Source organism: Berghia stephanieae, chromosome 13, assembly GCF_034508935.2.
Source record: "Berghia stephanieae isolate SIO BIC M18660-M18661 chromosome 13, UCSD_Bste_1.3, whole genome shotgun sequence".
NCBI lineage: Eukaryota > Metazoa > Mollusca > Gastropoda > Nudibranchia > Aeolidiidae > Berghia > Berghia stephanieae.
The window spans coordinates 35391044-35405487 of record NC_088372.1 but is presented as its reverse complement, the minus strand read 5'-3'; the positions used below and the strand labels follow the sequence as shown (position 1 = coordinate 35405487).

Here is a 14444-nt window from a genome sequence, read left to right as displayed (position 1 = left end):
AATCATTCCATTTCCTGTCACTGTTACTCATATATTAGAATCGAAAACTCGTCCTTCAAATATCGATCTATTTAAATGACCCTTATCTTGGCAAAAATTCTCAAACCTGAGACTTCGCGAAGATGAGGGTCATTTCAATCGATCGATATTTTTGGAGGGCGTGTTTTCGTTTTGGACAAATATTTTTCCAAGGCACGACAGGTACGAAGACCAAGTGGTGAATACGAAATCCTTCCGTGGCTTATTAAAATTACTTTGAGAACTGTCTGTGTCAAATGTTATAAAACTAAAAAAAAATGGTCTTTAGGTTCAACCTCAACTGCCAAGCTAACCTAACCCAACAAACACAAATTATCGGAAAACGACGCGATGCGACTTGGGGTTCAGGGGAGCCAGAAATGCATCTTTGTCATTATCCTTCTGATAAAAACGGCAGGTTATGAAAGTAAAACCAAAATGGTTCAATTTCATCCTTTAGAAACGATCAAACATTCGTCTTTTACATAAGTTAATAATTCATACATTCTAATAGTAATACTGTTGTATGTCGTAGCAATTGACCAGGATGCAAATGACACAAAATCATGGAAATGTTAACAAAGTCACCAAAAACCTTATTTAATTTGACCTTGACATAGATGTAAATTACAAAACAAAAGATCATAGAAATCATTATCAATGAAGCAATTATTTAAAATACCAGCATGCGATCACACACCAGGGGCAAATGGAATGACAATGAACAAACTTGATAATATTACTACCATACCGTACTTGGAAAAAAAACAACACATTTATAAAATCAAACCTAGGACATAACTGCTAAAGCCTTTGAAACCGTTATAGTGAAAACTTTAAAACATGGCTGTATTATATTTATGTTTTATCAACGGCAAGACTCTATACTCCAGAGAAGGAAAATCCCCACACGTTTATTTACACAATTTTTGGCCAGAAAACTTGCCTTACCGACATTGATCGATTAAAATGTTCTTCATCTCGCCAAAAACTCTCAAACCTGGGACTTCACAGAAACCTTCAAGGAAGATCCACGTTGGAGGGTTTAAAGCAAGATGAAGGTAATTTAAATCAATTAATATTGGTAGGACGACTTCTCTGGCTAAAATTTTAAATAGTCGTGTGTTTTTTGGGGTGTTTTCAAAGTACGGTATGGCAGAATGAACAGTTTCTAAAAGCGACAAAATCTAAAATTTCACATTTATTCTCTTGAGTCATTTGACATCCTACCAACACAGACCTAATGCCGTTTTGAGGCGATGGGTCACATAAGTTCTAGACCAGAAAATTTTTTTTGACCTAAAGCAGGGTTGACTTTATCCATTATCAATGGAACACAGATAAAAGGACAGATAATTTGGAACCAACAAGAGGTTTTGGACTTTATCCATTATCAATGGAACACAGATAAAAGGACAGATAATTTGGAACCAACAAGAGGTTTTGGACTTTAAATAGAAGTGGACTTTTAAGAGTATTGACTTTTTTCGGATTTCACTGTATATCAGTTTTATCTGCATTAGTGACGTCACCGCAATCTTGGCATCTGATGATGTTCGTTTTAAGGATTTTTAATGGCGCTTGAAACACATTTAGGTCATGTCATCGCCAGTAAAAAGTAAGAAAATTGGATCGTAAAAAGTTCTAGAATTACAATTAAAGCACCCAAGAAAAGGGAAGACGCGGGGAATTGGTTTAAAGAGGGAACAGATGTAGTTTCCAAGAGCACACTATCAAAGTACTTGGTTTGAGATCACCTAAAAGTCTCATCCAGACACAAACACAGGTCCTCACTAAGAGAAACACTCTCAATTGTGTATACATCATATAATATGTAAACAAAACTATACAGTGCATAACAGATATGATTTACAAGACAAAAAATATCATCTGCCAAAACTCTACATACATTTGACTGTTTCCCTACCAGCTAGGGTATCCGGCCAGGGCCATGACAAAACCGAGTAATCTCATCTCAAGACAAAGACAGAAAGCCTGTTGGAAAACAGATATAGGGGTATAGAAGACTTAGTAGTGTTTATCATCTGAGTGACAGTTCTGTATAATTTAAATTGATGAAAAGTATTTCTCAGAATCGAGGTAACCGGGGTAACATTTTTTAAAAATGAGATGTGTATGTATACATGAATATATATTTTTTTCTAAACACAAAACATCGGTAAAAATGGAACGGAAATTCTGCTGACTGTGTTTCAAACACACTGCCATTGGTAATGTATACACCGGGTGAGACAGTTTTTACATTTTATTACGGCCAGTGGTAGGTACTTATCTTACTAGATGTATATGAATATGAATGCACCGGTTGGACAAAAAGAGAAAAGAAAATTACATTTTTATTGGTCATTATTTAATTTATGCACCGGGTGGAATAAAAAAAAAGAACATCATACTGATCTTGTCCACGTGGGGTAGGATAAAAAAATCTTATATTCTGTTATTGGTCTTTATTTCATATATGCACCGGGTGGGACAAAAAAAAATATATCATAGTATCATTGGCATTGGTAATTATTTTATACTTGCACCGGGTGGAACGGAATTAAATTGCATACTGTCATTGGTATTTCTGTCACCTTTGCACCGGGTCAGATGTAAAAAGATATGAATGTACAGATGGAGTGCTCTATTTTTAAAAAATGTACATTGGATGTAGAATAATTCGTGTTTTATAGCATATAACATTATCATCACCGGCATTGGAGTGTATAGTATATTATTGTACAGTAAAGTAAAGTATAATTTTACAGTATACATAATTTATATTACATGTAAATAATATCAATATTGGTTCCTGACACGACAATATAATAATGCATTCAATCTCTAACTATATTTTAATTCATTCATAACACTGCATATAAACACACACATTACATTATGCATTTATACAGTTAAGTTCAATCATACAGTATATATAAAATAATATCAATATTGGTTCCTGATAAGGCAGTATCATGCATGCTTTCAATCATCATCACCCATGACCATATCCTTTAATTTATCATTAATCATAAGATGTACATATATAATACACGAAGCGTTACATTATACAGTATACATAAATATATATTACATATGAATAATATCAATAGTGGTTCCTGATGGATAAAATGATAAATGCATTCAATCTCGTCTTTACACAAGATTTATTATCCTATCAATTAACTATCGTAATCACATAACGTATACATTTAGTCACATAATATAATGACATAAAGCGTTTCAATGATATAGACACATTTACAAGAATGTTTACATTCAATGTCGTTATAATTAATTCATAATTAGAAAATAATGAGCAACCAAATACTGATACATCATGATATAAATGAGAGGGAAAATAGAACCGGTCGAGGAAATTCACAAAGCAGGGCCGTAGGCGATATTTTACACCGACTCTAAGGCGATGCCAATCATACTGTAGCCTATATTATGATTAGTTACATTTTAGGTGCATATATTTGCAGGTCTGATCATCGAATGCAAGTAAGGGCTTGATTAACATTGTTGTAATGGGCAATATTTCACGTTGTGTTGGGAGTATCTCCATTACAACTGCAATGAGCCCATAATTATTAGGGTTATCGGATCTATAAACGTTAAATAATAAACAAATGTTTTAATTGTAAGAATCAATGAAAAGATCTGGCATATTAAAAGGAAGTCTGACTGATGAGACTAAGGCATTACATTAAAAAAATTTTTATAAAGGATTCCTGAGGATATGTTTTTGTTTGTTTTTTAGGGTTTTACGGCGCTTGCAACACATTAAGGTCATATCAGCGCCAGTAAAAAGGAAGAAATGGGATAGTAAAAAAGTTATAGAATTCAATGAAGCACCCAAGAAAAGGTAAGACAAAGGGGAATTTGTTCAAATAGGAAACAGATGTAGATTCCAAGAGCACACCATCAAAGTACTTAGTGTGAGATCACCTAAAAGTCTCATCCAGACACAAGCACAGGTCCCCACTAAGAGGAATACACTCAAATGTTAACAAATCAAATATAACATGAAAATAAAACATAATACAGTACATAACAGAGAGATGATTTACAAGGAAAAAATATCATCTCCCAAAGCAATAACTATACATTCGACTGTTTCTCTCTCAGCCAAGGACTCCGACCAAGGTTAGGACAAAACCAAGCAATCTCACTCCAAGACAAAGACAGAAAGCATGTTGGAAAACAGATATAAGGGGATAGAAGACACAGTATGTACCTCCCTGCCCGCTATGGGAGGTCAGGATCCCCACCCAGCCTGAGGATATAATAGCTGCATCAGGGGTGAGAATGACTGGTCACAAAAAAGGAGGAAATTTTTCTTCGTGAAGATCATGACCCATCCATGCGACCATAACCTATAAATTTGAATTTCACTAAAATTTACTGAGATGCGATCGAAAATTTGTCTCGCAGCAATTTCTAACACGACTCGGTGGAATTTCAAAAGTTGAAAGTGTAATTACAACATTTGGTGGTTGTAGTAGGGTTGATGATGTGGTGGTGGTTGTAGTAATAGCAGTGGTAGGGATGATGTGGTAGTGATTGTAGTAGCTGTGGTAGGAATGATGATGTGGTGGTAGTTGTAGTAGTAGTGGTGGTAGGGATGATGTTGTGGTGGTTGTAGTAGTAGTGGTGGTAGGGATGATGGTTTGGTGGTGGTTGTAGTAGTGGTGGTGGTAGGGATGACGGTTGTAGTTGTAGTAGTAGTAGTGGTAGGGATGATGAGGTGGTGGTTGTAGTCGTGGTAGTAGGGTTGATGATGTGGTGGTGGTTGTAGTAGTAGAGGTGGTAGGGATGATGGTGTGATGGTGGTGGTAATAGTAGTGGTGGTAGGGATGATGATGTAGTGGTGGTTGAAGTAGAAGTGGTGGTGGGGATGATGATATGATGGTGGTTGTAGTAGTGGTAGTAGGGTTGATGATGTCGTGGTAGTTGTAGTAGTAGTGGTGGTAGGGATGATGTGGTGCTATTTGTAGTAGTAGTAGTAGTGGTGGTAGGGATGATGATGTGGTGGTGATTGTAATAGTAGGGGTGGTAGAGATGATGTAGTGGTTTTGGTGAGTGTTTTTTTTTTTTATTCAGTGATGATAATAGCAATTGTTAAAAAGGAGGAACATTTCTCGGTCTATCGATCAAACACAAGCAAAGAATCAGAAACCTAGTAGTTAGTCAGCTTATAAATACAACCCAAGAATCTCTCAAATTTAAAGCCATAGTCAAAAGGTAAAAAGAAAAAAGATTAAACTAAGCCAACCACCATTGCTTTGTTCTAATATATCATTTCTATATACCAGATGATTTAATGTGGTTGCGAAAGAAAAAGAGAGAGAGAGAGAGAGAGAGAGAGAGAGAGAGAGAGAGAGAGCGAGAGAGAGAGAGAGAGAGAGAGAGAGAGGGGGGGGGACGAGGAGAGACTTCTTTACCAGAATAACTTATGTATTGACCTTTTGAATTCTATATCCAAAAAAAAAAAAGAAGAAAAGAGAAATAGAAACTTCCCCTTCAACCATCAACTAACTAATCAAAGAACACTACTGGTCGTCTGTGTCTATTGTGACATCTGGTGCCATGCTGTCTGGCCCAACGTCATAAAAACGGGACCGTCACTAAATTTCACGAGACTGAGCACAGGTGTCAAAATATGACATATGACATAATGGTGATTTTGTGGTTTTGAGGAAAATGTTTGACACGGCAAATTTGAAAAAGTAGGAAATGTGATGGGATGGGCGGAGATAAACTACCATTTAGGCGGAAATCCGCCTTTAGGCGGAAGATTCTCAGCCCTGCTGCATAAGTCGCTCCAATTAACAAGAAATTAATTCAATGGGCACTTGACTAACATCAGCATTTCGCTTTATAAGGACACCCCCCCCCCCCCATCCACACACAAAATTCTGTATATTTTGTGGTATGGGGAAGTCCAATTTTCAAGGAGAAAAAAATCTGGCACAAAATGTAAGTAAAGTTTATAAGCATATTTCTATGAATTGTCACATTAAATCACTTTACAAATGATGAAATGCCATTCAGTTTGGTCGAATATATATTTATTGCAAAAATAACAATTTTAACCATTTATTTACTCAAAGCTTTTGTGGCCAAATTGCACTAAAAAAAATAAAAATAAAAGCCCAAGAAACGTGTATGTGACATGTAGTAAATCTACTCAACTACTCTCGTATGCCAGCACTTTGCAAAATTCTAATAAGAAAAAGAAATTTAATGACATGGAAGTAAAAGAATGAATGAATAGTCTAAAAGCAATTTTAGCATGATTGCGACAATTCAATTCTACAGACGACATGGAAAATTAAATTAAATATGATGTCATATTTTTACATTGAAATTTAAAGCACCAGTTGTCCAATACACTTCGACATGATAGTAGTGTTTGTTCAAAATTAATTTTAAAATATTGAACACACATTGTATGATTTTGAATATTCCTTGATGGGGTGACAGCTGCCAGATTTATTCCATTTAACAATGTCAAAGCAAATGCTTTAATTAGCACTATTATAAAATATATTACGTATACAACATTTGTATGGAGATTAAAGAAAGTAAAAAGTAAAATTTCCCTGAGGATTCGTGTATATATGTAATGAGCTGCTCACATTTAAAATGTCCTGAAAACATGTAAACTCTAATATTTATACTGATCTAAAAATGCTTTAGAAATAATGTAGTATGATTTAAATTGGCCATCTCAATTTCTAACGTAAAATCAAAATATCAGCATAAACTTCTTTAAAAATTCCAATCTGATGTGAATAAATCAATTCAAATAAGGCCCAAGTACGGATTCGACAATGTATTTTAAATGATAAATAAGTTGTACTTCAAAATATGGGATTAGTCACCTTAAAAGTCTTTAGAATTTTAAGTTCAGCCAATGGTATAACAACAGTATATGGAATGAATAAAAAACGATGGAGGCGCCATCAAATTTCCAAGAATGGTCTTTTCTTTTTTCTTTTTTTTTAGGAATTTCATAAAAGTAAAATTTAATTTTTGAGAAATATTCTGAAATTGTCAAAAGCTTAAAACAAATGTTATTTTTAATTCAAAATAAAATTCATTACGTTTTTATTAAAAATCTACGCAAATTAAAAATCTCATAAACGCAATCCCGTTACTGACTAAAATATGTAAAGTGGCAAATCAGAAAGATTTTGGCGATCTTGAGTCATGCTTGCCATGTCGAAAAAACATGTAACAAAATTAATATCATCATCTCCTGTATGTTGTATGATTGTAAATTAATCTAGGTCTCACATAAACCCATTACAATTTTAATATCTTGTAAACAATTACCAACAACAGACATTGGAATCCAGCATTAGAGATGTCAATCAGAAATTTAGTTTTTCCCCTCTGAGAATAATTAATTCAAATGGTGTCAACCAAAACAAAATGTAAGTTAGGATGGAATCCTGAGATAATTTTAATAGAAAGGCGAACACAAAACAATATGCGCCATGTTTTATTTTGTTGGAATTTCTGCACCCGCGCAATTTAGTAAGATCTTAAATACTGTCTCTGAGAAAAGAAAGATTGCCGCAAAACGAAAGACACCTAGGGAAGAATAGAGAATGAAAAGATGCCATAGCCATTCATCTGTTTCAATTAATTTCCCAATTTATCCAAAATCTATCAATTTCAATAGAAACATGAACATCCAAAACAATAATGGCAAATTTACAATGCTGCATTAAAAATAAATTCACTATTTAAAACGTATCGAAACAGATTCATGAATCAAGACATCAGCAACATCTACGACATGATATCCGCCATGCAAGTGAAAGGCATTCTTTGAATAGAAGATACCTCCATGAAAAACAACCCACCTTTTTAGATATATTGATAGTTAAATATGACCAAAATCTTAAACCAGAGACACTATTGAATTACACACGCACAATACGAAATACAACATTTATATTCGCATAATTAATAAGTTAAATTGTTAACATTATTTACTTATTTTGAAAGACTGTTTGTTGATGATATATTATAGAATAGCTGTCTTGTGACACAGTTGACAAAGCAATAACTTATATTTGAGCTAGAAACCAAATTTACCTTACACGGCGATAGATCACAATGATACCCCGAGACCTCTTGGAAATCTTTGGTAAAGGTTTATAGTTCTAGTTGTAAACCACCCAACGAAATGACTTGTTCTATCACATTTCTACAATAAAAAGAAACCACTTATTAAAACTTTGGCAACAAAAATAGTCCTTCAAACATCGACCGAATAAAATGACTCAAACCCGGGACGACAAGGAAGACTGCCATGTCCAAGATTTGTTTTTGAGTTTTTGACAAGATGAGGATCATTTATTTTAATCGATATTTGACGGACGAGTATTTTTGCCAAATTCTAATATGTTTTTCTTTTTCAGAGTATGGCAAATTTCGAATTTCATTTTGAGTCCAAAGACATTGAAAGACATTATGGTTGACCTTGAACTTGAATAAACATCCAACAATATTTTCTTTAACTTTAATAGGAAATAGTATTGTTTCCACACCATGTCAGTTTTATGTCCTGAACGGTTTGATGAAAGTTGATAGTAGGGAAAATTACTGCCATCACACCAAAACAAATCAGAACGGGCAGAGCGCTTCAATGATTACTTCATAAAATTGCTACCAACATGGACAATACAGTCAAGACCTCTGAATATGAAGATGGCATACCACTTACATCATGCTCTTGAATAGGGAGATAATATCGCAAAACGCTTGTTTTTGTTTTGTCTTTGTTTGGTTGCTTTTTTGTTTTGTTTTTGTTCAGTTGATTTACCGTAGATAAGTCCAAAATTGTTTTCTCAATTTCCTGGTTAGCAAGGAGACTGATCACCGAGGCTACATTAAGATAAGAGGGGAGACAGTGAGGAGAGATGGTGTACTCGCTTCCTTTGTCAGCAAGACTCGCGAGCAGCGTCGAAGATTTTAAGAATTAGCTGAAAACATATCTTTTCCATAAATTTATGTCCTCATTTATAGTTAGTGGATGTGACTATTCTATGAGTCTTTTGGCACGGCATGGGTTGGTGGGTGATAATGTTAAGCGTTTTGAGGTTTCGGTATAAAACGACAGAGAAGAGTACTTTAGTAGAGTGGTTGTAGAAGCAGATGCCTTATGCTCCCCATGGCCGATGAGGATTAAGCCGTGCTGAATTAAAAGAACGAAACTTCGAGAAATAAATATCTATATTTGTCTTTTTGCTTTTAACGATTTCACGGTACTTGACCTCCTGCTACGGTTGTCCAGTAGCATCTCCAGTAAAAAGGAGGATAGAATGTTAAAAAGTTCGAGCTCTGGCTAACACGCACATAGAGAGACCAAGATTCCAGTCCTAAAGAGACCAGTAGTAAATCCAAGAACAGTATAATATAGTACTTGTGACTAGAAAAGTCCAACACTGACACTTCTACAAGATATCCAGCAAAATGAATTCACTCCAATTGTTACAAATTGAACGTCACATTAGAAGAGTTACAATATCATGCAAAATAATTGAGTTATTTTACAACGAAAACATGTCTATCATAAAATGTCCATTTGTTTTTATTTCTAATCCAGTCGAAACAAGTTGCTGGTGTCAATCCGAACAAGGAGAGGGGCAGTGGGGGGGGGGGGGGGGGGGGGGGGGGGAGAGGGGGGGGGGGGGGGTAAGACAGATGAAACCAACGTTGTGCTGCCCGCCCTCAGTCTTTGTAATAACAAAATAACAACTTCAAGATTGGTGATATTGCTTGTATGGGCATCACTATATCACTTTAAAATGCAAAGGGGAAAGTTTTGAAAATCCTGTTAGGATATGTTCTGACCAAAAAAAAATAGAGAAAAAAGCAAATAAACAACACAATTTGGCAGCTCTGTATTTGGAAAATCAAACATAATTATCACAGACAACATCACAAGAGACAGGACGATCAACCACCTGGTCCACCAGGGGACCTCACAAGATTCCAATTACATTGCTGCCGAGTTGGGTTTTAAAAAATTCTTTCTAGTCCTTCATATTATGGCGCGTAAGCCAACGTTTTTTCAAACTCTTGTGGGCAGACGTACTACTGTCACTTGGATGTGGTGAGGACGAGCGGCTAGAACTGTCGGCGTTGGGGGTTGACGGGCTGGTCAATGAGGAGGCGGTGGGTACAGATGACGGGCTGGTCAATGAGGAGGCGGTGGGTACAGATGACGGGCTGGTCAATGAGGAGGCGGTGGGTACAGATGACGGGCTGGTCAATGAGGAGGCGGTGGGTACAGATGACGGGCTGGTCAAAGAAGAGGCGGTGGGTACAGATGACGGGCTGGTCAAGGAGGAGGCGGTGGGTAGAGATGGAGGCCCGGAGTATCTCCTTTGTAGACGGGCCTCTGAAAGGGAACCGCTAAAGCTTGCGGTTCTAGTTCTCTCAGACGCTTGATGGATTCGGCGATTTGACGCGATTGTCAAGTCTTCAGCCTTCTCGTCGTCACGAATAGACTGTATATTGGCTTTGACATTGGACAAAAGAAACCCAACATCTTGGCCGGTGGATGAAAAGATCGGGGCACCTAATTGTTCACGTTCAAACGTGGGCTGAACAATATTTTGACCGTCCGAAAAAAACCTCCATTGAGGCGGTTGCTGTAGAGCTTTAATGATGCTAGAATTTGAACTATTTCGACTCGATTGCTGAGCAAAGCCATTGTCATGAATATTACCCTGTGATGAGGATGATGATGATGGCGATGTGGGAGATGAGGATTGTCGGTAACGGAGGACGGTGTAGCATGGTGATCGATCAGTGATGGATTCTATATCCATCGATGCTGACCGATTCTGGTAAAATCCGTTGTTCATATGGTCACGATTTGGGCCCTCGTGAACGTATAATGTATGAGATGGGTGATTTTGTAATTGATTCCCTTGCGACATACGGAGAGCTTCGAGCTCCCGTCTGTGCATAATCTCTTCGCTTTTTGATTCGACTTGATGTCGGGTAAGTTCAAGTAAACGCTTTTCTAGCATTTCGCTTTTTTCTATCAACTCATTTACTACTTGATTGTGATTGTTACTATTTTGAGCGTCACTTACAACATGATGTTTTGACTCGATAAGGGAAAGCAAATGTGGGGTATTGCGTTGTTCCAACTCAACATAGCTCTCCCTGCGAAGCCTTTGTGTCTCACACAGGTTGGGTCGTTTTAGCTTTAATATTTGTCCTTTAAGGTCACTTATCTCCTTTTGGGCGAGGACATATAAACTGGAATTCGGAGCAGCTGCTGACAATGAGGGGAAAGACGATAGTGACCTTCCTCTTTCCGTTGACATGTCATGGCCATTGGTCATGTTTACAACCACACTATTATGAGCGTGCTCTTGTCCATATTGAGAATCTAGAGTGTATCTGATGTTGGTACGCCCATTAATGAGAGGGACGCGTCTTGTGCATAAATCTTGGGGCAATTCACTTTGATTATCTATTGGAGTCCCGTTTTGCAGACTGATCATCCGCTCATCCTCATTTTGTGGGCAAATCTGGAGATGTCCATTTAATAGGTTTTGAGTATGAACCCGAGAGGTGGCGTGCATTTTGTTCATTATGGCACCGTTAAGCGTGTGGTTCTCGTGCTTCACATGAAATGAACATGCGTCGGAGGCTGAACCTGATAGAGTTATGTATGTGACTGGGGTTGAACTAGGGTAGTTTATCGGTCTTTCAACTGGATGAACTGATGGAAAATGAAGTCTTCTGTCTTGAGGTGCATGTGGATGCAGTATTTGATTTCTGTTGTTAGGGGACGGGGTGACTAAATTGTCTGTGCTATCACAGGTTTCGTTGTTAGGTGTGGTGGTATACAGCTCTAACGTGACATTATCGGCTTCGTTTGCGTCCCCGTCTGTCTTAAGGGGAAACCAAGCTTCATTTCTCTGTCTCTTAATTTGTTCTATTTTGCTGTGGTCGTCAGCGGGAAGGGGCCGTTTGGCAGACGTGGCCTCGATCCCGTTCAAGGAAGGTTTGGATACGGAAGCAGCTTCTGGTGTTGTTGGAAGCGACGTTGTTGACGTGGAGGGTGTTGATGTGGATGAGGATGATGAGGTTAATGATGCTGACGAAATTGTTGATGTTGACGAAGTGGTTAATGTTGCCGATGAGGAGGAGGAGGATGAGAGGGAAAATGTCGATGTAGATGCAGATGTCATTTGTGATTCTGACAATGGATTTGAAGGGGGATCTATTGGCACGTACAGATTTAAAATATATTTGGCTACGTCGAAGGTACCCTTCACACCGTTCACAAATCTATTGTCATCCTTCATTTCAGGCGGCACTGGAATCACGTCTGATCCCTTAAAAGTCTTTTCCAGAGTTACCAAGCATCCATCCAGCTGAGACAACTTCAAGACGAGCATCCCTTCCTTCACGCGAATGGTCTCCAAATCACAAAGGCCCATGTAGAATTCGACGGTGCGATCGACTTTCTCTTGTCGCAACAATTTGCAAAGCATCATTGATATTCTGTCATGAAGGGTACTAATAGGCTCGGGTTTGTCCGCTGTGATGTTATCTGGATGAGGAATAATAAAATAATATGAGAAATGACAACATAATAGATGTGGCTATGTCGTCTTGTGGTACGTCACAAGGAGGGTCAATAGGAGGGTCCAGGGTTCGAGTCTGAGCGGCGCATAGTAAAGTAAAGACCTTGGAAAAGGCTCTTTACTCAGTCTTTCACCATACTCAGGTGTAAAACGAGTACTCGACTGTTGACAGCGTAGTGTCTGTCGTAAAAGAAAATATAATATCGCCTGACAGGCGTCATCTCTCGTCCTATATGATAAGTGTTGTTGTTGCCTAGGGACCCCTTGTAAAGCGCTCTGAGTATAATATATTATGGATACTGCTCTATATTAATGCTTAATTATTTTGGGTGAGGGGGAGGGGAGGGGGGCAACTATTGAAGTTGGACCTTCTCATGGGTGCCAGCAGCAGGAAGAAGTGCTGAAACCTGAAACTAAATTCTCGACACTTTGACAAACCTGAAAATGTTCCTACTGAAAATACGGCCTAAACTTTACTCATCACCGTTTTTTATGCTATTGGGTTATTTTACTCAAAACAGTGAAACCGGAGGTATTTGACTTCGAGATATCGTGAAACCGGAATTCCGGCATGAACCGGAAAACTGGCACCCATGTCAACAATACAACGTTTCGAGCTAAGAAAATACAGATTATTTTCTATAGAGTTCCCAAGTCAGGAGGCAAAATTTATCGAATTTTTACGCATAAGACACATAAACCCATCCCCTTTCTGAGCGCTGAAATCCAGTAAAAAGTCATTATGTAGCTTCTTACTTTGTTTCCGTTTAGCAGGTGGTTGGAAAATATACTGAATTCCGTAAATAGTGTAGTGAAAATTGGCAACATTGTTTTTATTTTGTTTGATTTTTTTTTTCGTTTGCTGTCCACGGTAAGTCTACAGGCCATGCATGTACGTAGCTGTTAATAGGCCTACTTACTGTGTCAAGGTAAAAGCAGTGCTGCCAACCCCTAGCCATGCAAACGTGTGGCGACCATGAGCAGTATTTTGAAAAATAATAGGTAAATCTTGAAAACCGCAAAAAGCTCGAATTTTGATGATTGACAAACAAGATCATACTAGCAATATTATCATTGATATTTAAATTAATGAATAACGCGTCCAGCCTCTTGACAGTCGAACGTGAACTGACAGTCACGACGTGATTCTTCATGTGTAACCCAATTCGGAATTGGGGTACGAGGTAGAGTTAATGAATAAACTCACTCTTGTTTTTTTTAAGGGTTTTACGGCGCTTGCAACACATTTAGGTTATATCAGTGCCAGTAAAAAGGAAGAAAATGGGATAGTAAAAAGTTATAGAATTACAATTAAAGCACCCAAGATAAAGTAAGACAAAGGGGAACTGAGAACAAATAGGGATCAGATGTAGATTCCAAGAGCATACCACCAATGTACTTAGTTTGAGATCACCTATAAGTCTCATCTGGACACAAGCACAAAATCCAGCAAAGAGGAATACACTCAAATGCTTACATTATACATTCAAAATAAATATAATAATAATACATAACAGAGAGATGATTTACAAGGAAAAAAATATCATCTCCCAAAACAATAACTATGCATTTGACTGTTTCCCTCCCAGCTAGGATTCCGGCCAGTGCCAGGACAAAACCAAGTAATCTCATTCCGAGACAAAGACAGAAAGCATGTTGGATAACAGATATAAGGGGATAGAAGACACAGTATGTACCTCCCTGCCCGCTATGGGAGGTCAGGATCCCCACCAGAAAATCTCACTCTTCATAGGCGATATAAATAGATTGAATGGAGGGAAT

The 14444-nt window shown here is 37.6% G+C and overlaps 1 protein-coding gene across 5 annotated transcripts in view; it reads right to left on the bottom strand.

Annotated features, from left to right (window-relative positions):
• Positions 1-9733: 9733 nt before the first annotated feature.
• Positions 9734-14444, bottom strand: part of LOC144958770 (uncharacterized) — a 45395-nt gene continuing 40684 nt past the window's right edge. For all 5 annotated transcript variants that reach the window (XM_078890958.1, XM_078890959.1, XM_078890962.1 and 2 more), the window contains one exon: positions 9734-12628. In XM_078890958.1, coding sequence (XP_078747084.1) covers positions 10083-12628 — 2546 coding nt within the window. In that variant the 3' untranslated portion in view covers positions 9734-10082. The remainder of the gene's footprint in view (positions 12629-14444) is intronic.